This window comes from Vigna angularis, chromosome 7, assembly GCF_016808095.1.
Source record: "Vigna angularis cultivar LongXiaoDou No.4 chromosome 7, ASM1680809v1, whole genome shotgun sequence".
NCBI lineage: Eukaryota > Viridiplantae > Streptophyta > Magnoliopsida > Fabales > Fabaceae > Vigna > Vigna angularis.
The window spans coordinates 33,061,594-33,085,633 of NC_068976.1; the positions used below are offsets into that span (position 1 = coordinate 33,061,594).

Below are 24,040 nucleotides of genomic sequence, written 5' to 3' on the forward strand. Positions count from 1 at the left end.
AGGCGCCACCGATCATATCACTGGTAACAAGTCCTTGTTTTCTTCCTTGTCATGTCCGGCTAATTTACCCTCGGTAACAATGGCTGATGGGTCTAGAGTCTCATCTCATGGTATTGGTACTGTTAATATTTTTCCATCCATATCCATTGATCATGTACTTTATGTCCCTGGGTCTCCCTTCAACTTATTGTCCATTAGTCGTTTAACTCGTACTCTTAATTGTGTTATTTCCTTTACTAAAGATTCTGTTTGGTTGCAGGACCGGAGTTCGAAACACATGATTGGCACAGGATGTGAGTCTCATGGCCTTTATCATCTCCGCCCTTCTCCACATGTTGGCGTAGTCATGGAGTCACCATCCCTTCTTCATGCTCAGTTCGGTCATCCTAGTCTTGCCAAACTACAACAACTTGTCCCGAGGTTGTCCACATTATCAAGTTTGTCGTGTGAGTCTTGTCAGTTAGGGAAGCATACTCGTAGTTCCTTTCCTCGTAGTGTCTCACAACGGGCGTCGTCCCCCTTTTCATTGGTTCATTCTGACATTTGGGGACCTAGTCGTGTTAAGTCCATTTTAGGTTTTCAGTATTTTGTTACCTTTATTAATGACTATTCCAGATGTACTTGGTTGTTTTTAATGAAGAATCGTTCTGAGTTGTTTTCTATTTTTCAATCTTTTTTCAATGAAATAAAAACACAGTTTGGGGTGTCTATTCGAAATTTACGTAGTGATAATGGCCGTGAATACCTTTCTCAACCGTTTAAACAGTTTATGGCTTCTCATGGCATTCTTCACCAAACCTCATGTGCTTATACCCCTCAACAAAATGGGGTGGCTGAGCGTAAGAATAGACACCTTATTGAAACAACTCGTACACTTCTTATTCATGGTCAAGTACCCTCACGTTTTTGGGGTGATGCAGTTCTCACAGCATGTTATCTTATCAACCGCATGCCATCTTCCGTCCTAGATAACAAAATCCCTCATTCTATCTTATTTCCTCAAGACCCTCTGCATCCATTACCTCTTCGAGTTTTTGGGTCTACATGTTTTGTTCATGATTTTAGTCCTGGTCTTGATAAGTTATCTCCTAGGTCTCACAAATGTGTCTTCTTAGGATTTTCACGGTCACAAAAGGGCTATAAGTGTTTTTCCCCTTCCCTCAATCGTCATTTTATCTCTGCTGATGTCACTTTTGATGAGTCTTCTTTTTACTTTTCACATCTATCTTCTAGTTCTGTACCTCTCCCTGTTACTGTTGATATTCCTCTTATCTGTGATCCTCCTGGTGATGCTCCACCCATTTTGTCTTCTCCTTCTTTAGACTCTCATTCACCACAGGATCATCCTTCACCTCCACCCCTTCAGGTTTATAGTCGCCGTAATTGTCTCCCTCATGACTCACTTCCGGTGCCGCCTCATGTGTCTCCTCCGGCTCCAGCAACTGAGTCTGACTTGCCTATTGCCCTCCGTAAAGGTATACGCTCTACCCGTAACCCTTCCCCCCATTATACTGTTCTTAATTACCACAGATTATCTCCATCATTTTATACTTGTCTCTCATCCATTTCTTCTGTGTCAATTCCCAAATCTGTGGGCGATGCCTTAACTCATCCTGGTTGGCGTCAAGCTATGATGGATGAATTAAGTGCTTTACAGGAAAGTGGAACTTGGGAGCTTGTCCAATTACCATCTGAAAAGTTTGTTGTTGGTTGCAGGTGGGTGTATGCTATCAAGGTTGGTCCTGATGGCACAATTGATCGTTTGAAAGCTCGACTGGTTGCCAAAGGCTACACACAGATTTTTGGTTTGGATTATGGTGATACTTTTTCTCCAGTGGCAAAAATGACCTCTGTTCGCCTTTTCATTGCCATGGCCGCTCTTCGACAATGGCCTCTTTACCAACTTGATGTCAAAAATGCTTTTCTCAATGGTGATTTGTAGGAAGAAATTTATATGGAGCAACCGCCTGGCTTTGTTGCTCAGGGGGAGTCATCTGGATTGGTATGTCGTCTTCGCAAATCCTTGTATGGCCTAAAACAGTCTCCTCGGGCCTGGTTTGGTAAATTCAGTTGTGTTGTTCAACAATTTGGTATGTCTCGCAGTGAAGCGGATCATTCAGTGTTCTATCGCCACTCGAGTGCTGGATGTATCTATTTAATAGTGTATGTCGATGATATTGTTCTCATAGGAAGCGACTATCTTGGCATCTCTCAGATGAAACAACACCTTTGTCATCATTTTCAAACCAAAGATCTTGGCAAACTCCGGTACTTTTTGGGTATTGAAGTAGCACAATCCAATGATGGTATTGTCATATCTCAGAGGAAGTATGCGTTAGACATCTTGGAGGAAACAGGGTTAATGAACTGTAAATCTGTTGAGACACCTATGGACCCTAACATCAAACTCCTACCAAATCAGGGGGAGCCTTTCTCAGATCCTGAACGGTACAGAAGACTAGTTGGTAAATTAAACTATCTTACTGTTACGCGTCCTGACATTTCCTTCGCAGTTAGTGTGTGAGTCAATTTCTAAACTCCCCATGTGAAGACCATTGGGATGCAGTTGTTCGTATACTGAAGTATATTAAAAGATCACCTGGAAAAGGTTTGCTATATGGCCCTAACAACGATACAAAGATCGTTTGCTATTCAGATGCTGATTGGGCTGGTTCCCCTTCTGATAGGAGGTCTACTTCTGGATATTGTGTCTCTATTGGTAGCAACTTGATATCTTGGAAAAGTAAGAAGCAAAGTGTTGTGGCAAGGTCGAGTGCAGAAGCAGAATATAGAGCTATGGCATCAGCTACTTGCGAGCTTGTGTGGCTTAAACAATTGCTTAGTGAATTGAAATTTGGAGATGTCACTCACATGATACTTATATGTGATAATCAAGCTGCTCTCCATATTAGCTCTAATCCTGTCTTCCATGAGAGAACCAAACACATTGAAGTTGATTGTCATTTCATTCAAGAAAAAATCATATCCGGAGATATCAAGACTGAGTTTGTTAACTCAAGCAACCAGTTGGCAACATATTCACTAAGTCCTTACGAGGACCTAGAATTGATTATCTTTGTAACAAGCTTGGAACATATGATTTATATGCTCTAGCTTGAGGGGGAGTGTTAGATGTTAAGATGTGTGTTTCTGTTATTTGGGCTTAGTCTATTCTGTATTAAGGGCATTGGCCCATATCTTACCATATAAATAAACTACCCTATGTGTAGTCTAAACACATAAGGGATATTTTCTCCCAATCTTCTTTATTTCTCATAGTTATATTTTTTTCCTTATTAACAGATTATAATTATTGTGAATAATGGGGATATCCTTGAATCATAGGGATCTGGTTGTCAAGGAGTTATTATTGCTTCCTAAAATAACTTCCTAGCATTGTATATATGGATTGTATTCTCAGCATTATAATAATATAAGATTCTACCCTAAATTGTGAGAATATCTAACACATACAATGCAGAATCTCATTTTAGTTTGTGCTGCAATTGAACTTAAATTATTAAGAGTGTGCAGTAATGATCAAACTTCTACGTGTAACCACTTGGTTAGAGAGGCTTTGGTTCCATGTCAAATACGAATACCCAATAGCTTATGCACTTAGTAAACTCTTATGAATGATTTTAAATCTCTAATACATGGCTTTGGGAGGGATGTTCTATTGTGCAATCAGATTTCAAAATTATTTACCAAGATATTTTGATAAATAGCTTCGAGTAAATTGACTGTGAGATTGCTATTACTGATGTGTGTTACTTTTAATCCAGTTTCCGAAGCATAAGCGCTCTAAAGTATCAAATTCAGACAGGTTTGGATCAGTTAGAGGCCTCTAGAAAAACACTACTAGATCGACTGTTAGAAATTGATCAGACAATGGAAAAACCAAAAGAGGAAGATATTGAACGTGTGGGTAAATGTCGAAATTGTCAGCCTAATTCTGACGGTCCCCCATGTGTTTTGTGCGAGCTAGATGAATTGTTTCAGGTTTACCACTTAATTTATCTGTCAGTTTTCTTCATCTTGTGTCTAATGAATGTAATATGGTCTTATGATTTATTTTTTCCTCAGGATTATGAAGCAAGACTCTTCGTTCTTAAGAATGAACGTGGAGGGATAATTTCATCTGCTGAGGAGGCAGTAGATTTTCAGAAGAAAAACTTTGCACTAAATCATTTCCTCTCAAAGCTATCACAATCTAGTAACAGTTCTACAACATCTGATATTGGTCATGAAGAATCAAAGAAAAGGAATGTTGGACAAAGAGTAGTGGTGAGTTACTTCATTTGATTGACATTTTCTTTGGGTCATAGACTAGTGCAGATTTATTATACCTCTTCTCTCTCTCTCTCTCTCTTTCTCTCTCCTGTTGTTTTAAAAATGATACTTCTTTTTATTGATATAAGAGCATCTTCTGTACAAGAGTCTTCTTAGAAACAAAGTCGTATTCTAATTTAAATGAATCCCACTACGTTACATCACTTCTCGACAACTCTTGCTATATGTTTATAAGTTTTGCTTCAATGCTGAGGTCATATAAGAACCCCATACTTCAATTTGTTAATACTTAAAAACAGAAGAACCCACAGTTGAAATATTTAATTTATTGTTAAGACCTAGTTCTTAAGCTTTCTCCAATTAGAGTTCCCTATAAGACCTGATGCTTAAATTTAGGAACCTTCTTAAGATCTCTGCATTGAAAATATTCAGTGTCTATTGAAAGAAAGTTTTGAATTGTTATAATACAAAAAATTGAGATGAAAACGGAGAAAAGGACACCTGAAATATATCAATGGATTCAACACCATGTTCCATCATTGTCCAGGAAAATTCTCAATTTTTGAGAATTGTTGTATTACATTTTACTGTTATAAATGTTCCTTAATATATTGTTCCAAGGCTGACCATCAACAATGATTGGCTAATGTTTTTATTTCGAGCAAATTTGGTTAGTATTTTGAAACATGTAACATTGCCTTTTAATCTTCCAAATTGATTATGTTGAGCTTTTTAGGTTTCAAGATCAGCATCTGAGTTGGAGCTAATTCTTGGAGTTATAAAGAACTACTGCAAGGCTCGATTAGGAAAGGACTCTGTCTCAGCTGCCACCAAGGATTTACATGTTTTTGAGGTACAGCTTTATGAAATATTTTTTATGGATAGGATTCCTCAAGGAGTAATTAAATTAATCTAGAGTGTTTTTATTTTCAATTTTTATCTTCTCTCCTCCCAAAATACAAGTAAACCTTTTAAGGATCGTTTAATTGTCCTCAGTGAAAAAGTAATTGAGTGACAACTTTAAACCTCTTAAAAGCTAAGATTATCTGTAATAACAATTTTGATTGACTTGGTTCCTTTTCCTCTGTTGTTGACTTATAAGGGAATGCGAAAGGAGTTTGGCCATGCAAGGTCTTTGGCATTAGCTCAAGCTCAGTATCTGCGTGCACATGATGAAATAAAGATGGCTGTTTCCCGTCTGCACCTAAGGACAAGTGAAGATGATAAATCTCTCGATGCTTTAGGTGAAAATGAATTAGTTGCTGCTAGCTCCAACTTTTCCCACGAAAAGTTTATGTCATTGACCATGTTGTCCCAGACGAAAGGAAAACTCCGCTACCTAAAGGTATAACCCTTAGAATTTTGTATATATTAAAACTGTTTTCTCTTTATATATATATATATATATATATATATATATATACATATATATATATATATATATTGAATCTTTTCATTAATAATTGATAGCTATAATAATATCCCTCATGGGCACCATATAACTATTTTTAGAGAGGTGGAGGTTCTATTACAAAGTGGTTAATCTAATCCTTGTAGTATTCATTCTTCGTAGTTAATTTAAAAATTTTAGCACCAGGTGGAGTAATTTATTGTTCATGCTTCAGTCTCACCAGAAGGTGGGTGGGGTAATATGTTTGAAACATAAAACCATTTTGAGAATTGGTTCTTGACAGTAATAATCATGAATTGCAATATGGTACGTGTGAAATAAATCTGAATGATCGTATAAGAGTTCATTTATAAACCTAAATCTGTTATAAGAAACTCGTATACATACGAAATTGAATGAATAGCCAAAGGAAACCTTTACTACCTAAAAGATTCAGTGATTCCCCATTTTGTCCTTGAGATTTTTTTTTACTTTTAGCTTCACAAGATTCCATTGTATATGGTTAATATGTCTCATGTCTTGTTTTTAATTTCCCCACTAAGATTCCCTGGAATATATGATATTTCTTTTCTGACGTGGAAAGCTGAACCATTTTTCAGGGTTTAGTTCAATCCAAGCAAAAAAAGCAATTTGAAAGTCCAAACGGCTCTTCAATCTCAGTAGAAAGAACTGCAATGTCAAACTATACTGAAGAGAAGGCTGTACTTATAGCTAAAACTGATGATGAAACATGCCCAGTCTGCCAAGAAAAGCTAGGCAATCAGAAGATGGTTTTTCAATGTGGGCATGTCACATGCTGTAAATGTAAGAATTATACTAAGGAACTTTATATCGTCAGTCTTTAGTTGTGTTGGAGAGATCTAATAAAAGTCATTTGTCTTCATCTAGCAACCTAAGCTTTTAGGAGAGTTGGTTCTTGACATGATTTTGAAGCCTATATGATCAAGTAACTTAGATTTTTATCCTTGTTCATTTCATTCTTCTAAATAAAACGTTGAATTTCTATACGGTAAATATGAGTCTGTGTGTAAAAGGGCTCTAATGAAGCCATTCTATTGCCATTATCTAATAACTTAATATTTCAATCGCTTTTGATAAGTTGTTGAGTCCTGCACGTACTTCAATCCGTTACCAGACATATAGTTGGTGCTATGTTATATAGAAAATATTTTGTTTCCTTTGTCTTTTATGCTTTACTAAAAAATACTTGTATACTGAATTAGCATTGATCATCTGGATTTCTCTATGTCCACATAGAACATGAAGAAGGCAAATAGTATCAGTATGCATAGCGTGTGCTTTTCTAGTATTTCACTCATCCATCTGTGTTCAACAGACATATATAGCTAAACATTTATTGACATTGAAATGAATATTATATGAAAATTAACTATGCATCTATTTTTACAGGTTTATTTGCTATGACTGAGAAAAGACTTCAAAATAGCAAGCTTCATAATTGGGTGATGTGCCCTACATGTCGGCAGCATACTGATTTTGGAAACATTGCCTATGCTGTTGACTCACAGAATGAATCTTCCAATCTTTCAGTGCTGCATACAATTAACAGCAGTGAAAAATGTGAAGCATCCATTAGTGTCAAAGGATCATATGGGACTAAGGTTTTTTTCTGCACAAGATCTTAAATTCTATTGATACCCTTAAGATAGACAAGCATAATTCCTTTCTACAAGTACACATGCCACTACAAAGCATACACTTTGTTTTCTTAATTCTGAACTTTCGTGGATTTTTACTTTTTTGCACTGGATATTTACTTGTCATTGATAGGTACCCAAATTTATTTAAAACTGTAAAGATTTCCAAAACAGGTTCTTGGATGTTCACCCAGAAAAAACCAGACAACTTTATTAACAATGAAATAAGCATAGTAATCTAAACTGTTACACTAGACCTGGTCTTTTGAGAGGACCATACTCTCCCTAGCCTTCCTTTTACAAAACTTCCTAAAAACTGCCAAAAACAACTGCCGACGCAGACTTTATGTTAGGTTCCTGGGTTGGAAACCTAACTATCAACGCTCACAGTAAACAAAAGAACAAAGAAAGAATGAATTTCTGTATTGAAATTGAGAACAAAGTACACTGATAGCGTTAATGGAGGCCTAATCCCCCTCTTAACCCTATTAGAGGTCTAATCCCACTCTTTTGGCCAATCTCCAGATTTAAAATAATATTCGAAAAAACTCCCCTCACAGAATGACCAAATGGCTTATTTATACTCTCTTTCTCCCCCTAACAGCTTAACAAACTATCCCGCTCTTTACTTCTATCCTAAACCCATTACTCATTATACCCTGCCACCCCATATCCTAACACTTTATAATAGTCTGAGACAACAAACCCTATCCACAAACAGTTATAACTGTTTGTCCCTTTTATTTCTCCTAATATAAACATTTCCCTTGAACCTATCAATACCCCCTCCATGAAGTTTAACCTTGTCCTCAAGGTGAAAAGCAGGAAACTCTTTATTGATGGCAGTAACATCTTCCTAGCTGTTTTCAATGGGTGGGATGTGTTTTCAACTGTTACTACCTTCTTTTTTCCTTATTTTATAAACTGTATCAAACCTATCAACACTCCCTCCATGAAGGTGCACCTTATCCTCAAGGTGAAAGTCTGGAACTTCTTTATGAATGCAGGCAGCAGATTCCCCTAACTCCTGAATTTCCTCTTCCGAAGTAAGCAGGATATGGAGTTGTTTATTTTTGCAAGTATGATTAGGCCCAAACTTTTCATCACACTTGAAGCACAAGCCCTTTTTTATCTTGCAATTCTTCTTGGGACAATTTTCTAAATGGAGCCCCTCCTTGTTGAGTCCCAACAGGAGAACTATTGATAGTGCTCACATAGCCATTGTTCTCTCCACTTCCTCTGTTGGAGTTGGTAAAACCCACTTTCCTCCTTCCTTTGAGTAACTGCGAGAAGGTGGCAATTGTCTGTAGGTATTACTTTGAAGTTGCACAGTGAGAGAGTCCCCCTTGGCAGTGACTCTAACCATTTCCTCCACCATTTGAGCCTTCATCATTAACTCCGCAAGGCTCTTGGGCCCATACAGCTTAACCTCTGCCCTTATTTCATCCTTAAATCCATTCAGAAAAATGCCAATCAAATAATCCTGCCTTATACCTTTCAAGAACCCCGCATATTGCTCAAATTGTTCAATATACTCTCCCACTTGTCCAATTTGTCTAAGTCCAATCAAGACGTCAAAAGGGTTTTGAAGCATGGTTGGTTGTAACCGTTGAACAACCGCCTCTTTGAAAGCCTCCCATGTGGGTTTTGGATAGTAAGTCTCCCACCACTGGAACCAATTCAGGGCTTTTCTGTTAGGAACAAGAAACCAGATTTTTAGATTCAGTAAAGAAATAAGCACTCAAATCTTACTGCGCAACATAAGATAATACTTTAATTAAAGAAAACATAACACAGGAAACATTCAACAGCTTTCAAGGGAAATTAATCCCTTCTACACAGGACAAGCCCTGTTCCAAAAACGAAAATACAACCCAAACGAAAATACAACCCACCCACCAGGAGGAACTACCTCTAACTACCCCTAAACTGCCGTAAACTGCTCAACCACCCTTAACTGTCAAGAAACCTCTGATTGTGAACCTTCTTCCTAGCATACACTTTAAAGGTCTTATCAATAATCCTCGGATTCCGAACAACCTTGTTCTCAAGGTTAAAATCTGGAAATTGATTGCGAATGGTCCTTATCTTCTCCCTCTTTAGGCTCCTCTTCCTCTTCATTCTTCCCCAAAATTAACACCCGAAGGTTCTTATCGGGACATTTATGACCAGGACTGTATGGTCCTCACATTGAAAACGTCTACCCTTTTCCCTTCGCTTGACATATTCAGGGTAAGGTAAATTACGTCATCCTCTGGTTCTATTTTCTCCTGTACTCGTACTGCCCACCTTAGACTCGAGGGTTACTCCCCCTCCATTTCTTCTAGCCGTGCTAACATGACTGGAACTTCCCGGTTCAGTCTGGTTCTCCTTCACTGTTTCTACTCGAGAAACTATTCCTCCACTCCCTTGAAAATGACTAGGATACAAATTACTTCTAGTTGTTGTTCTCTCCCTTGGTCTTACCTCACTTGAAACTCCTTCCACATCTTTAGCGATCTCCATGGCTCTCAATAGATTCTTGGGATTGTGTGGTCGGATTTGATTTCGAATATGAACATGCAAGCCTGCAAAAAAATACCCCAACAATTATTCATCTGTCACGTTTGTTGCTTGGCCTACTAAAATGTCAAATTCCTGTATGTAGTCTTCCACTTCCCCTTTCTGTCTGACAACAACCAAGTTTTCAAATATTGAAGATATATCCCTTCCTCCAAACCTTCTTATCAATGCTTCCTTCAATTCTTCCCACGTCGGTGTTTTGGTTTTCTTCCTCCAAAAACAACCAATGATTAGCTTTTAAAAGGGAATGTGAAACGTTCCACCAACCCTGTCAGCCATGTAAGCATTTCCTCCAACCTTTGGAACCTTCTCTAATTTTCATGTTCCTGTTCTTGCACTATGCGTTCCAATCCATCCAATCTTGTCTCCATTCTCGTATTGACCATGCCGCATAACCACCATAGCACCAAGAAAGTGGCTCTGAATACCAATGATAGGTACCTAAATTTATTTAAAACTATAAAGACTTCCAAAACAAGTTCTTGGATGTTCACCCAAAAACAACCAGAAAACTTTATTAACAATGAAACAAGCACAGTAATCTAAATTGTTACACTAGACCTGGTCTTTCGAGAGGACCCATAACCCACAGGTCCTAGGATCGAAACCTGGCTCTAATACCAATGATAGGTACCCAAAGTTATTTAAAACTGTAAAGACTTCCAAAACAGGTTCTTGGATGTTCACCCAGAAAAAAACCAAACAACTTTATTAACAATGAAACAAGCACAGTAATCTAAACTGTTACACTAGACCTGGTCTTTCGAGAGGACCAAAGTCTCCCTAGCCTTCCCTTTACAAAACTTCCTAAAAACTGCCAAAATCAACTGCCTTATGTTTGTCTGCAAACCCTTTTTCTTTGATTTAGGCTTATGTCTGTCATTGTTGGACTTCAAACATTGGCATGTAGTGTTGATTGTGTCTCTCGGCATATTGTTTAGACTTAAATTCTTTTGACTGCATTGATGTGATATTGAGATGCTTTTCATTTTGTATGCAATTCATGACAAATTGGTTTTCTATGAAATTAAATTTCCATAGGCGAATTAAGCTGGTAAACCAATAATGGTTAAGAAAATTTCTATTTGTAATTAGATACAAAACCAATTTCAGCTGCCTCCGAGCATCTTATGCTATTAGTAGAATAAGTTTGTTCTTGTTGAATTAGAGCGTATACAATGACCAAGTGGTCAAGTTCAATCAATTATGCCCCCATTCTGCATAATTGAGTTAAATTTCAACACAAGTTACAATGGCATTTTCTATGCTTCAAACACAAATGTTGTGTTTGGGTGTGCTAGAGACACAAAACCATTATTAGGTCTCTAACGATTTATCTGTTCAGGAGAGTTATTCCTTGAAACAATGATAAATGATAACTTTTTGTATCTAAACTGTCAATTTGATATCCTGATATAACTTGAGGAAAGAAGTAACTTGTTCATTACTGTAAACAGGAAAGAATTTGTTTAAAGAAAAAAAATTCTTGATGAAATGAGATTTTATTTGACATTTTTTTTCAAAATTGAGAAAAATAAATATTTCATGCCATGGAAACCATGGCAAACGCATCATAAGTGAGTCTGTCTATGAACAGAATGTGATTACAAATTTGTGCTTGATACATATGCTAATAACCGGTTTTTTATCTTTAAATTTGTGATAATACATATTATAAATTGCTAAATAACTGATATGAATATCAATTGTTTGAAGTATAGTTTATCATACTATGTTAGGAGGATTATGATCAATCTAATAAGTTTTATTTGATCACAAAGTGTTTGTTTTGTGGTGTCTGTTACAATTTTGATATTGGCAAAGGGTTTAGGAAAATAGTCTATCATCGTAGAGACAGGGATACCATTCAAAGACTATTTACAAAAGAAGACTTTTTAAGATTGTTTTTAAAATTTAAATATCCATTAGAAATGTGTCTAACATTTCTCAAAATATATTGTTGCTACATTTTACAGTGTAATTTGCTTGCTTTAGAAAATAAGACATGCCTTGGCATATTTGATTTATACCATATCCCTTGTGCCCTCTAACTCTTGTATTCCTCATATTTTTCTGTATTTGGTTTTCTGTAGATTGAAGCAGTCACAAGAAGAATCTTGTGGGTAAAGGCTAATGATCATAAAGCAAAAGTTCTTGTATTTTCAAGTTGGAATGATGTACTTGATGTATTGGAGCATTCCTTTACTGCCAATAATATTACCTTCATCCGGATGAAGGGGGGCAGGTATGATAATCTGTACAGTTACTATTTCTCCATTTATTTGTGTTTTTATGCTGGGCTATTAGATATTCATTTGGGGGTAAAATAAAATACCAGATAGGAAAAGAGAAGATTATGACTAAGATCCTATTGTGGTCCCACACATTTATTTTCTCCCCAACACATTCCTAACTTTTTCTACCTTTTTTCATTTTGGGCTTTCAAGGGTGTAATTTTCTTCAACTTGGTCTAGTTGTGTTGGATCTTAGATTCAACATACAAAACATGTCTCCCAACTATTAGAAGATTGAATTAGATTAAGTTGGATTGAATCGGATTGAGCTGTGGTTATCTCACCCAGTGAATAACCCTAGTATAGTCCATAAAATTGGTTCAGAGGATTATTTCTTATGGAACCACCTAGGATTTGCTTTAGTTAATAAGAATGGCTGATGATCTGCTACTTGGACTGATAGGACTCCTACTAAGGATGGGCCTGTTAATCAACATGAAACAATTATAGAGGGAGCAAGGCCCAAAATATGGAATGTTTACGTAAGAAGAAAGAAAATGGGGTTAGGAAAAGAAAGGGAAGTTAGTTAGAGAGGGGAATGACGTGTCAGGAATGAAGGGAAGGGCAATTCTATTATAGGAGAGAGAATAGAGAGTGTGAAGGGGGGATAGGGAGTAGAGGAGGTTTTGAGTTGGTTAGGAGGAGAATAATCCTCTGGAGGAGTCTAGGACTCTGGGTTTTTCCTTGTGGCTGTAGAGCTTTCCGCTCAATCATCTTTTTACTGCATAACACTCTAAATAATACAACTTTGATATTCAGTAATTGTTTGGTTTCTATCATTGGTCCGACCTGCCGGATACCCGAGAAGAGCTAGCATTGTTGTCCATGCCACCCAAAATGTCTGACCGAGTCGACGCATTGGAGGAAAGATTGTTAGCGATGGAAGTGTCTGTACTCAGATCAGAAGAGTTTAAGACACCTCTTACATCAAAAAATCACCACCGAAGCTCAACAAAATTGGCTGGCAAAGTTGTTAGGATATCAGTTTGAGGTGATTTACAAACCGGGCCAGAGAATAAAGCTGCTGACTCACTATCAAGAATGTTCGAAGCAGGTGAATTGAGGGAGATTCAGTCTTTTCCATTATGGTTGCAGGAACAGCATATCCAAGAGGAAGTGGAAGTAGATCCTTTCTTACAGCAAGTGGTGCAGAAGTTACAACAGGAAGATGCATCTGTTGCAGATTTCAGTTTGTAAAGAGGAGTATTATTTTACAAAGGACGCTTGGTATTGTCAGCTAAGTCAGATTTAATTCCTACTATCTTAAATGAGTTTCATTCTTCACCAGTAGGGGGTCACTCGGGTTTTTTAAGAACCTACAAACGTATCGCAGCAAATCTGTACTGGACGGGAATGAAGAAGATGATTCAAGAGTTTGTTAAAGCATGTGATGTGTGCCAACGACAGAAATATGAAGCAACGTCTCCAGCTGGATTACTACAGCCCCTACCTATTCCAGATAGGATTTGGGAAGATATTTCCCTAGACTTCATTACGGGCTTACCAAAATCGAAGGGGTTTCAAGCTATATTTGTAGTGGTGGATCGATTGTCTAAATATGGCCACTTTATTTTATTGAAACATCCTTATACTGCCAGGAAGATTGCTGAATTATTTGCTAAGGAGATTGTACGACTTCACGGCTTTCCGCAATCGATTGTTAGTGATCGAGACCCTGTGTTCATGAGTCTTTTTTGGCAGGAATTATTTCGATTACAGGGAACAACTTTAAAAATGAGTTCTTCTTATCATCCTGAGACCGATGGTTAAATGGAAGTGGTAAATCGATGTTTAGAAGCTTATTTACGATGTTTTGTGTCGGAGCAGCCCAAGAATTAGTCATATTGGGTACCTTGGGCAGAATTATGGTATAATACTACTTTTCATGGAGCAACAGGAAAAACCCCTTTTGAAATTGTGTATGGGAGAACACCACCTGCTTTAGTGCGTTTTACACAGGGCGAAACACGTGTGGAAGCTGTAGCTGCTGACTTGCTTGATAGAGATGAAGCTATTCGACAATTGAAATATCATCTGCTGCGAGCCCAGCAGCAAATGAAGAAATTTGCAGACAAAAAGCGGAGATTCATGCAGTTCGAGGTCGGAGAGTGGGTGTTTATTAAATTGCGTCCCCATAGACAAGTAACCATAGCTCGACGTATTAATCAGAAGCTGGCACCTCGGTATTATGGGCCTTTCTTAGTGGTGGAGAAGAAGGGAGAAGTGTCTTATAAGGTGCAGTTGCCGGAATCAGCAAAAGTACACCTGGTTTTTCATGTTTCTCAATTAAAAAAGGCTATTGGTAATCATGCGGTAGAACCCACTTTACCAACAGAGTTGAGTCTTGAGGAGGAAGATCAAGAAGAACCTGAGACAGTGTTAGCAACCAGGGAGATTCCTGAGGGTGGTACTATTACTAAACAATGGTTGGTTAAATGGAAGGGGAGAACAGAGGAGGAGGCAACTTGGGAAGATGAGAGACTATTGCGAAGTCAATTTCCTTATTTTAGCCTTGAGGACAAGGCTGTTGTTGCAGGAGGGAGTAATGATAGGACTCCTACTAAGGATGGGCTTGTTAATCAACATGAAACAATTATAGAGGGAGCAGGGCCCAAAATATGGAATGTTTACGTGAGAAGAAAGAAAATGGGGTTAGGAAAAGAAAGGGAAGTTAGTTAGAGAGGGGAATGACGTGTCAGGAATGAAGGGAAGGGCAATTCTGTTATAGGAGAGAGAATAGAGAGTGTGAAGGGGGGATAGGGAGTAGAGGAGGTTTTGAGTTGGTTAGGAGGAGAATAATCCTCTAGAGGAGTCTAGGACTCTAGGTTTTTCCTTGTGGCTTTAGAGCTTTCCGCTCAATCATCTTTTTACTGCATAACACTCTAAATAATACAACTTTGATATGCAGTAATTGTTTGGTTTCTATCAGCCTATGTCAACTTTCTTATACTGATGTTATTTTGGTTATGAATTTGAGTTCAGAAAAGCACATGTTGCCATCAGTCAATTTAGAGGAAAACAGAATGATACAAAAGGATGTGAGGGGTCAACACCAGAATCTATTCAGGTGTTGTTGCTTTTAATCCAACATGGTGCCAATGGACTCAATCTTTTGGAAGCACAGCATGTGGTTCTTGTAGAGCCATTGCTCAATCCAGCTGCTGAAGCACAAGCAATCAGTCGTGTTCATCGGATTGGACAAAAAAATAAGACCCTCATTCATCGTTTTCTTGTAAGCACTGTTATATCTCTCTCCCTATCCTTCATGTGGTAACTATTATCCATTTTATATTGTTGTCGTAAAAATAAATTCAACACATGAACTGTTCTTATAGTTTCATTCTTGTATCTATCAGGTAAAAGACACAGTTGAAGAGAGTCTATATAAATTGAACAGAAGCAGGAGCAATCATTCATTTATCAGTGGAAACACTAAAAATCAAGATCAACCTGTTTTGACCCTGAAGGATGTGGAAGCCTTGCTGTCTAGAGCACCTCTTACAATGCCAGAAAGTGAAGAAAATCCTAGCACAAACACAAATCTAAGACACTTGCCACCATCAGTAGCCGCTGCTATAGCTGCTGAGAAGAGACTTAATGAACAAATGACATGATTTTGCTTCTCTCTTTGTTCCATAGATGGGTTGCAGTGCATTTCAAAGATGCCACTAAACACAAATGCAGTAATTTCAAGAGGCAAGAGGATATGCAATGCAATAATCTGTCAGCTGTAGATTCTTCCAACCAAAATTCTGTCTTATATTTATAAATTTATTTATTCTTGTACATAATTTTAGTGTATTAAGGTTTTAAGTGTTTAGTAGAGATCTGTAAAATATATATTAATCCTGTAGTACCTTTGTTACTCTCTCCATGTAAACTTCGTACACCCAAAATTGCGTCCCACTAATTAATTGACAAACTGTTTTATTTATTTTAGTCTTGCCAGCTAGTGTCTGAACAATCAGTGAAATGGGAAAATAAATAATAGAAATTATGAAATAGTGTTTTGGAAATCATGGAAGCTTTGTTACGTATTTAAAAAAAAAAAATTAGTTCGTTGATTTAGAAACAATACTGAAGGTACCGTTTGTAACTTTTTTTAATTGAATTTAAGTTTCACCATCATAATTTGCCTAATTTTTAGTACAATTTTTTATTAAGTAAATTATTGAAGTAAAACGGGCAGATAATTAAGAATCTTGATAATATTAATTTTCTAAACAATCACTTTCTAGAGAAAAATAAAACTTATTTAGATGATATCTATGCTAAGTTAATGACATCTGATTATAGAAGTACTTTGTTTTAGCAAAAGAAATTTGTTAATGTAAAACTCTAATTTTAATTGAGACACAATAACATCAATATTTAAAATATTGTATCTTTCAACTTTTTTATTTAAATAATTCAGTCACCTGCAAGAAAATTGTAGTACATTACACTTATTTAAAAAAAAAAAAAGGGTAAGAAACAACTTTTGGCAGACAAATTAGGAGGACATTTTGTAACAGATTGTGTTATTTGTGTTACATGAAGTTTAAACACGTGGTCTCTTTTAATCTTGCCAAATGTTGTTGAGAGGGCCTCAAAAAATCTGGAAAGCCCTGTTACTATTCTAGAAAGATGCCATCTGTGTACCTTAACCACACGTGTCACCGTTTCCTCTGCGTCAAACCCTCTTATATACAGATATAGTATCCCATCACGAACATTCATACATAATCCATCCAAAGTTTGGCATGATAGGGTCTTTGTATGTTGCTGATTCCCTCAAGATCTCTTCTCTTTCTATCAGTAACTCCTATAACCCTGCTATTCCATGTCAAACCCTTGTCTCTTCAAATAAAGTGACACCGTCATCAGTTACCATGGCCAGAGATTTGAGCTTCAAGGTCAGCACTTCTTCTCAGAGCCATGCTTCTTTTGTGGTGCAACGGAAAGAGAATAATAATGGGGATAATGGGTTTGTAGTAGGGTGTGCAAAATGGGGTTTGCAGAGAGAAGCGGAAGATGAGATGAAACCGCATGAAGATGATGACAAGGGTAGGAATGGAATGACAAGGTTTAGACATAACTGTGGAGAAGGAGAGGGGATTGCGGAGCTGTTGGAGTGTTTAGAAAGGGAAGCTATAATGGGTGAAGATGTGGGAAAAGATCCTACTGATTACAACAGAAGGGCTAAGATATTTGATAGAAGCTCTCAAGTATTCCAAGCTCTCAAAAAACATAACAGTGATGGTTTCCCACAAGAGTCTTCTTAATAACAGGAAGTAGCTTTGTTATCATTTTGACTCCATACTTGTATTTGAAATAAACTAGTGTCCCATCGTATTGTATCGAAGAATTTGGTTGATTAGATACACAAATGAATTTCATAGGACTCAGACCTTCTCTTTATCTTCATCATATGTTGTGTCTTTATTTGCTCATTCAATGTTGAGATACCAGCCTACATTCAAGTGAAATGAAACTGAAACCGAAACCTGAGAACATTGACAGTTTAATTTGAATACACTACTTAGTATGTAGAAATTGTCAAGTAATCCGTTACGTCGATTATATATCAAAATTAAGTTATATTACCTAGTGCAAAATTTTTATAGGAAAGTGAATTGGTATATAAAATTAGTGGTTTCACAACATTTTACTAAGTAACAGAGTAAAGATTGCAAAGAACAAAATTTTCTAGCCTTGCTATGTTACAACAATACACACACATCGAATGTCAAGAAAGGGGCGTCCTTTCTCTAGAGACAAGACAGACACCAAATGATTTGTATGGAAGGAATCATATTTAAGAGTTGATACATCTATAGTTTCATGCACTCCAAATAAATTCAAGGGGCAGAAGAGTAGGACAAACAATCGTTCAAAATGGATGGGAAAGAAGCGATCTCATCTTTCCTGGTCCGACCGAGTAGTTAAATAGAACGTGAAAGCTGGTTTGGATTCCTGCTAAGACTTTCCGGTTCTTGAGTAGTTGGGCGGCGACCCTTGTCTGGACCACCTATGATTCCCCATCTCTCAAATTGTCTTTGTCGAGCTCGAGCTCTCTCCTTCTCTTCATCAGATTTCAGTGCAAAACAGTGAGGACAGGAAACTCCATATTCAAATTCTGGGGCCTCCATGTCAGCATCACTCACAGGCTGTTTACAGCCATAGCAGAGTTTGAAATTTCCTGGCACCAAGCCATGCTCCACAGAGACTCGTTTGTCGAAAACAAAGCATTCCCCTTCCCAGAGGCTTTCTGTTTCTGGAACCTCTTCAAGATATTTTAAAATTCCACCTTCCAGGTGATAAACCTGGGATGTTTTGGAATAGAAAGATGACGAAATCATTATATTATATGACAGTAATTAAATTGAATCTAGAGCTAGTAAAGCTCATATTCAAAGTAGCGGTAATACCACTATTACTTGTTAATCAAATATCAAAACAAAGTCTGTATATGTTAAAAAGGTGGTAATTTGGATCACATAGCACTTCAAATGAAAAAAAAAATGGTTTAACAGAAGATTAGCAAACAGAAAAGTAAACTAATTCCTGAGAAAATAACGCGGCATATCTATGACATCTGCTTGTTTGGTCACAACAGGGTATTCATGGAGTTTAGAGTTCAAATCATTGATAAGCTCCACTACCTCAAGACAGTGGGTTTTGCACACAATCTCGTCATAATGCCTTACAATGGAAAGGAATAATGGGCCCGAAAATAGTGTGGTTACATGGATGGGCATCTATCCCTGCTTTTAGCAATTCTTTAAAGTTTCCATTCAAGTATAAAAAATATTAGAGGTACAACAGAAAAGTACGTCACAATCATTTCAGTTTAACAAAAATGTATTACTTTGTTAGAAAACAGACTTTATTATGAACATAATTAAGACCTGACAAATATCTTCCATCCCAACATTCACAAGAATTGCATAAGCTTATGATATGAAAGACTAAAACCTATTGGTGATTTGACAACATTTCAAACATAAATAAGGATTCTTTACTTTACCTTTTTGAAAGGTTTTGATATTGATATGTTCCAAACCGAATCAGGAATCCCTAGATATCATATTGGGTCTGTTTATATAAACTTTTTAAGAAAAAAAATGTTTTTTAAATAAAATAATTACTTATTATGACTTTATCATATTTGGATAAATTTACTTTAAAAAACAATAAAAAAAAGAATGTTTTTATTTGAAACAATTTGGAGTTAATTTGAGGTATAAGAGAGAAGATAAAGAAGAATACATTTACCGTACACAAACATATCAATTTCTGCTTATATAAAAATCACTTTAAATGACTTTTTTTAGCATAAACAAACACACTCACGATCAAGAATTATCAAATGAAAATTATGTTAATTATTGTCAGATAAAAGATGAACAAAAGGTCAAACGACGTTTCATAACTCAACAATTTTGTTTAAACCAATCAGTAACGTTTAAGAGAGAATCACCTCTTTGAAACCTTTGCTGAGAAGTAGACTTGTAGCTTTCTCACAACGAATACCTCCAGTGCAATACATTGCAACGCGTGGCATATGTTGTTTTTGATTCTCCATTTCTTTTTCAGCAGGTTGGACTGAATTGTTTACCTCAACTTTTGGATTCTTACCATCGTCTGTTTCGCTAAGCTGGAAACGCTCCTCTACCCAAGACGGGAATTCACGAAATGATGTAGTACATGGATCAACTGCTCCTTTAAACTTTCCGATTCTGGTTTCATAGTTATTCCGCACATCAATAACCACCTATGGATGAGAATGTTAACAAAATTGAAAATTAACATTACGGCATGTACAATAGCAATAACATGTCTTATACTTCGCAACTTGCTAGATGAAATTAACTACTGCAATTTACGGGATTATCTAAACTTTTATCTAACTGCACAACACAAACAATTTGCAATCCTAACATGCAGAGGTTACAAACAGAAATTACAACTTTGTAGAAGTAAAAATTCTACAAATTATCCGCATATTCTTTTAAAAATAAATGAAGATAACCATAAATATAATATTTTAAAACTCCATTTAAATTTGTTTGAATATTACAATACCTTTTCACCTTTTTAGTTATAAAACCCATAGTCTAACTTTAAAGCCGAATTTAGACTTGCCTCCAGCAATGGAAAACAACCAGATATTTAATATATTCAATGTTGGAGCAGCTTGATTCAATATTCTCAAGAAATTTAAGCTGTACATTTTAATAAATTAAGTCCTCATAGCTTATAAGATCACATTACAGACAAATTCTCACAATGCAGATATGAGAACGATGATAATAAGGAGTTAGCAACTCACTGTATCTGGATCATTGATCAAAGCATTCCAATCTTCTGGGCCAACATATTTTCCAACTCTTTCAATAGGTGACACAGTAGGCATCCCAAGAGTAACAATCTGTAAACATGCAGCAAAAACAAAACTCTATAAGTTATTTGCATACAGTATCCAAGTTAAAGTCAACAAAGGAGTCCATTCTTTGGTTTTGCAAACACACCTCTTTCTTCAACTTGACCCTCACATGATCCCATCGGAAGGGCGCATCTTCCCCAGCAGCAAGAGGAGAAGCAGCACTATGGCCATGATGGATGGCCTCCTCCTCAGGACCAACAGGTGATTCCACTCGCCTTAGTCCCTTCAATCGATCATCACCTTGGGCAAATGCCAGAACAGCCTCAACTGACTCCCGAGTTCCACAGATGCTGCCATTGATCCCTTCAGGCGCAAGAATAATTCCACCTGAAACACGCTGAGTAGCATCAGATGGGTGAGACACTGCATCTCAACAAAACCAAGTAAACAATTTACATAAAACTCGTTGTATTGAACATTACACCACTGACATACTCCCAAATACAAAAGGGGTAAAGGTTCTGTATTATTAACTAACTCTACCTGACTAACTAATTCTGATATGAAGTTGATGTAACACTTCTATGAAAATATCAAGTATGACACTTCATGTCAAATCAACTCCCATGCTATAGAATATCATATTCAAATGAGTGACTACTTTCCTTAATCTTTCAAGAGGTTCTTAATATTCTCCCATTTCTCTCTTTTGGACACAATACTCACATAACAGTCAAAAAGCTTCTCTCACAACCATCTCAAACTAACATTTATTTTTGTATAGTTGAGCATGTTAACTGTCCATTCCTTTTAATCCATCATTTTATTTACGTACATAAATTAAATTTTAACATTTTTTTAAATTGTTTAGTTAAAAAAATACATGGAAACTGCAGTTAAGGTCTGCTTATTAAGAAAACCTCATAGCAAAGTTTAGATAAATATAAATTTATCTAGAAACGGTTGTAAGAAAAGAAAATAAGGCAAAATGAATTCAGCTTCTTACATAAGCTAAAATCAATTTGCCTACATCTTATACATATTTGGACAAACTTCTCGATAGGTATTTCCAAGAGAAAATGAAATGAATTTCTAAGTTAATTTGTACAATTTCTTTCATATTTCTTTTTGCATTATAACTTGCATATAAGTTAATCTGTTTAGCTTATGAAAAAACTAAACTTCATTCTTCTTTGGTTCTTATTTTTCTTTCCTAAAAGTGCTAATAAAGAAGTTTGTCCAAAGATACCCATACATAGTCCTCGTCTGAGGTGATCTCGCATAATTTATAATCACCGTGCACTCCGACCGGCACTCCAAGCTTAATAATAAGATTTGTAGAAACACGTTTCTATTAACTTTCAAAAGATAAATGAATAGTTTATTTAAGCTAATACATGGCACCAACGCATTTTACCTTTTGATTTTCTTCTCTGAACAAGTTTATCTTAAGTCTAAACAAGTACTCCCAAAGAATTTATGCAGAAAGGAAATAGTTCGCCATCAAAACAAAGTAGCGTATATATTTTGTTCCCCTAATCCGCTAAGAGTGAACAGAGAAAGTGAGTACCAGGCGTTGACAGAGTTGCTTCAAGGGGCTTCGCATGAGAGCATGATCGGGAAAATCCGCGAATTTGTAGAAGGAAACCACCACGAGAGGGGAATCGGGTTCGGGTTCGGATCCGGGTGGGTCCGGAATGGGGACGGTGGGCCCAATGTGAGAGAAGCACTTGGAGAGCGTCATGGTTTGAAGAGTGTGAGAATTGGAGAAGAGAGAAAAACTGTGGAACGAGGGTTTCGGGGTTCCAGAACACGATAGTGTGGCTTCCGAGGGGGTAACGGAGGGTGACAGTAACGGTGACTGTGACGGTGATGGAAGCCTTGCACTGAGGGCGAGTAATGGTGGAAGAGGAGGTATTATGGTTCTGCTTCTCAGCATGGAAGCCGCGTTTGGATATGCTTCCATTTCGGTTATTTTGTATGTAAAATGAACCAAGCCAAGCTTTTCAACCCAAAAGTACGACTCGGGTCCCCGCCCGGGCCCAAGAATATTTCTCTACATGGGGTTTTTCTTTCTTGCTGATAAGGTAGCTTGTATATTTTAGAATATATTTCTAAATTCGAACATATCTTTCAAAATATACATTTTAAAATATATTCTTTTAAATGAATTTTAAATTGTGAATCTTTAATTTTTTTTAAAAATTTTGAAATATTTTTCAGAGAAATATATTTTTTAATAATTTTGAATTATGCAATTTAAAAACTATATTTGAATATAAAAATATATTGAGTTATAAATTCTAAAATAAATTATGTTAAATTCATTTCAAATTATATAGTTCGAAAAGGTATTTCTAAAATGTATTCTAAAATATACATTCTAGATCAAGAAATATCTTCTTGAACAATCCATAATACATTTAAAACATGAGATACAAGAATAATTTTACTTTATCATTTTAATGAGAGATAAATTAGGGTTTATATATTTTATGAGGATACAGGAAGAAAAGGTAAGGTGTAAGAAAAAACTGGTCACATGATATTATGTGCTCAAAGGTTTATGTATGTGAAGGAAATCTTTGGTTAATATAGAAGAAATGTTTGGTGACAACATTATTCGGTTAATATAGAACATATTTATAAATAATTATATATGGATAAATTTTCTAACAATTATATAGAAAAGAAATTATAAATAATTATATATAAATAATTTAATTATATGTAAGTAAATTATATAAATAAATTATAAAGAAATTATAAACAATTATCGCGGAGCTTTGCCGACGCCAGTCATTAGCAAAGCATACCATTACTTAGCTAATTAAAAAGGCAAAAACTAGTTTGCACATCGCCACCATCTTCGTGCATCATCTCCTTCATTGCAACACCTCGTCACGCCTCCATGGTCGCCAGACGCAACCCGCAGCGAACAACTGCCCCTTCACCGCGATGCAAAACTGCTCCAGCGCCACCAATAATCATCTTTTTGTCGTGCACAAGCCTTCAACCTACAAGGGAAATACATAGAACGAAAAACCCAATTGGAGCAGAAGTCGTCGCTGTAGTGACCACCCTACTCGCAATCTCCACCATGCCTGAACATCATCTTCGCACATCACCATCAACACGCATCTGCAGAGAAAACCAGATCGCGAACATCTTCTTAATCGTGACCTCCATCATCAATCTCGTGCAACCATGGCAGCTTGCACCTCCATTCGAAACCTGCACACAGGTTCGAAGTGCTCTTTGGATTTCGTTTTGTTCTTATAATTGCTCCATGAATCATTGCTCCATGAATCATTGCTCCATAGATCTCATGCTTTGGTTGAGCCTTTCCTCCCACTAAAGATCCATCTTCCTAAGTGCCTCCTGACTCATGGATTCAGTGTTTTTTTGTGTAGGGCCAAAGTAGTCATGAAGGTCAATCGCCCCACTAACTCCA

General features: G+C 36.6%; 3 protein-coding genes across 5 annotated transcripts in view; 2 read left to right on the forward strand and 1 right to left on the reverse strand.

Annotated features, from left to right (window-relative positions):
- The window catches only part of LOC108338065 (uncharacterized), a 40,151-nt gene extending 23,999 nt beyond the window's left edge, over nt 1–16,152 (forward strand). For both annotated transcript variants that reach the window (XM_017574737.2, XM_052880001.1), the window contains 9 exons: nt 3,786–4,002; nt 4,087–4,287; nt 5,030–5,146; nt 5,396–5,638; nt 6,304–6,508; nt 7,115–7,326; nt 12,018–12,169; nt 15,201–15,450; nt 15,575–16,152. In XM_017574737.2, the coding sequence (XP_017430226.1) occupies nt 3,786–4,002; nt 4,087–4,287; nt 5,030–5,146; nt 5,396–5,638; nt 6,304–6,508; nt 7,115–7,326; nt 12,018–12,169; nt 15,201–15,450; nt 15,575–15,832 (1,855 nt within the window). In that variant the 3' untranslated portion in view covers nt 15,833–16,152. The remainder of the gene's footprint in view (nt 1–3,785; nt 4,003–4,086; nt 4,288–5,029; nt 5,147–5,395; nt 5,639–6,303; nt 6,509–7,114; nt 7,327–12,017; nt 12,170–15,200; nt 15,451–15,574) is intronic.
- Nucleotides 16,153–16,935: 783 nt separating this feature from the next.
- Nucleotides 16,936–22,628, reverse strand: LOC108338605 (rhodanese-like domain-containing protein 7). 2 transcript variants are annotated; one of them, XM_017575585.2, is made up of 5 exons: nt 22,157–22,628; nt 20,732–20,983; nt 20,533–20,631; nt 19,681–19,974; nt 16,936–18,523 (listed from the first exon to the last, which is right to left on the reverse strand). In XM_017575585.2, exons 1-5 carry the CDS (start codon nt 22,550–22,552, stop codon nt 18,143–18,145), a joined length of 1,422 nt encoding a protein of 473 aa, XP_017431074.1. In that variant the 5' UTR covers nt 22,553–22,628; the 3' UTR covers nt 16,936–18,142. The 2 variants fall into 2 exon arrangements, with proteins under 2 accessions (XP_017431074.1, XP_017431075.1); XM_017575586.2 differs by having other exon boundaries at nt 20,732–20,973; nt 22,157–22,289.
- LOC108338606 (uncharacterized) lies at nt 16,961–17,624 on the forward strand. Its single transcript, XM_017575587.2, has one exon. The coding sequence runs from the start codon at nt 16,961–16,963 to the stop codon at nt 17,480–17,482; it is 522 nt and encodes a 173-aa protein (XP_017431076.1). The 3' UTR covers nt 17,483–17,624.
- Nucleotides 22,629–24,040: the final 1,412 nt, after the last annotated feature.

Bases quoted from the DNA above. Each gene is read 5' to 3' on its own strand.
- LOC108338605 (XM_017575585.2), bottom strand. From the start codon at position 22,552: ATGGAAGCATATCCAAACGCGGCTTCCATGCTGAGAAGCAGAACCATA. The intron at 19,975-20,532 runs GTGAGTTGCTAA...TCTCATCCATAG, and splicing joins TGATCAATGATCCAGATACA to GTGGTTATTGATGTGCGGAA. The intron at 18,524-19,680 runs GTGATTCTCTCT...AAAACATCCCAG, and splicing joins TCAGCAAAGGTTTCAAAGAG to GTTTATCACCTGGAAGGTGG.
- LOC108338606 (XM_017575587.2), top strand. From the start codon at position 16,961: ATGATAGGGTCTTTGTATGTTGCTGATTCCCTCAAGATCTCTTCTCTT.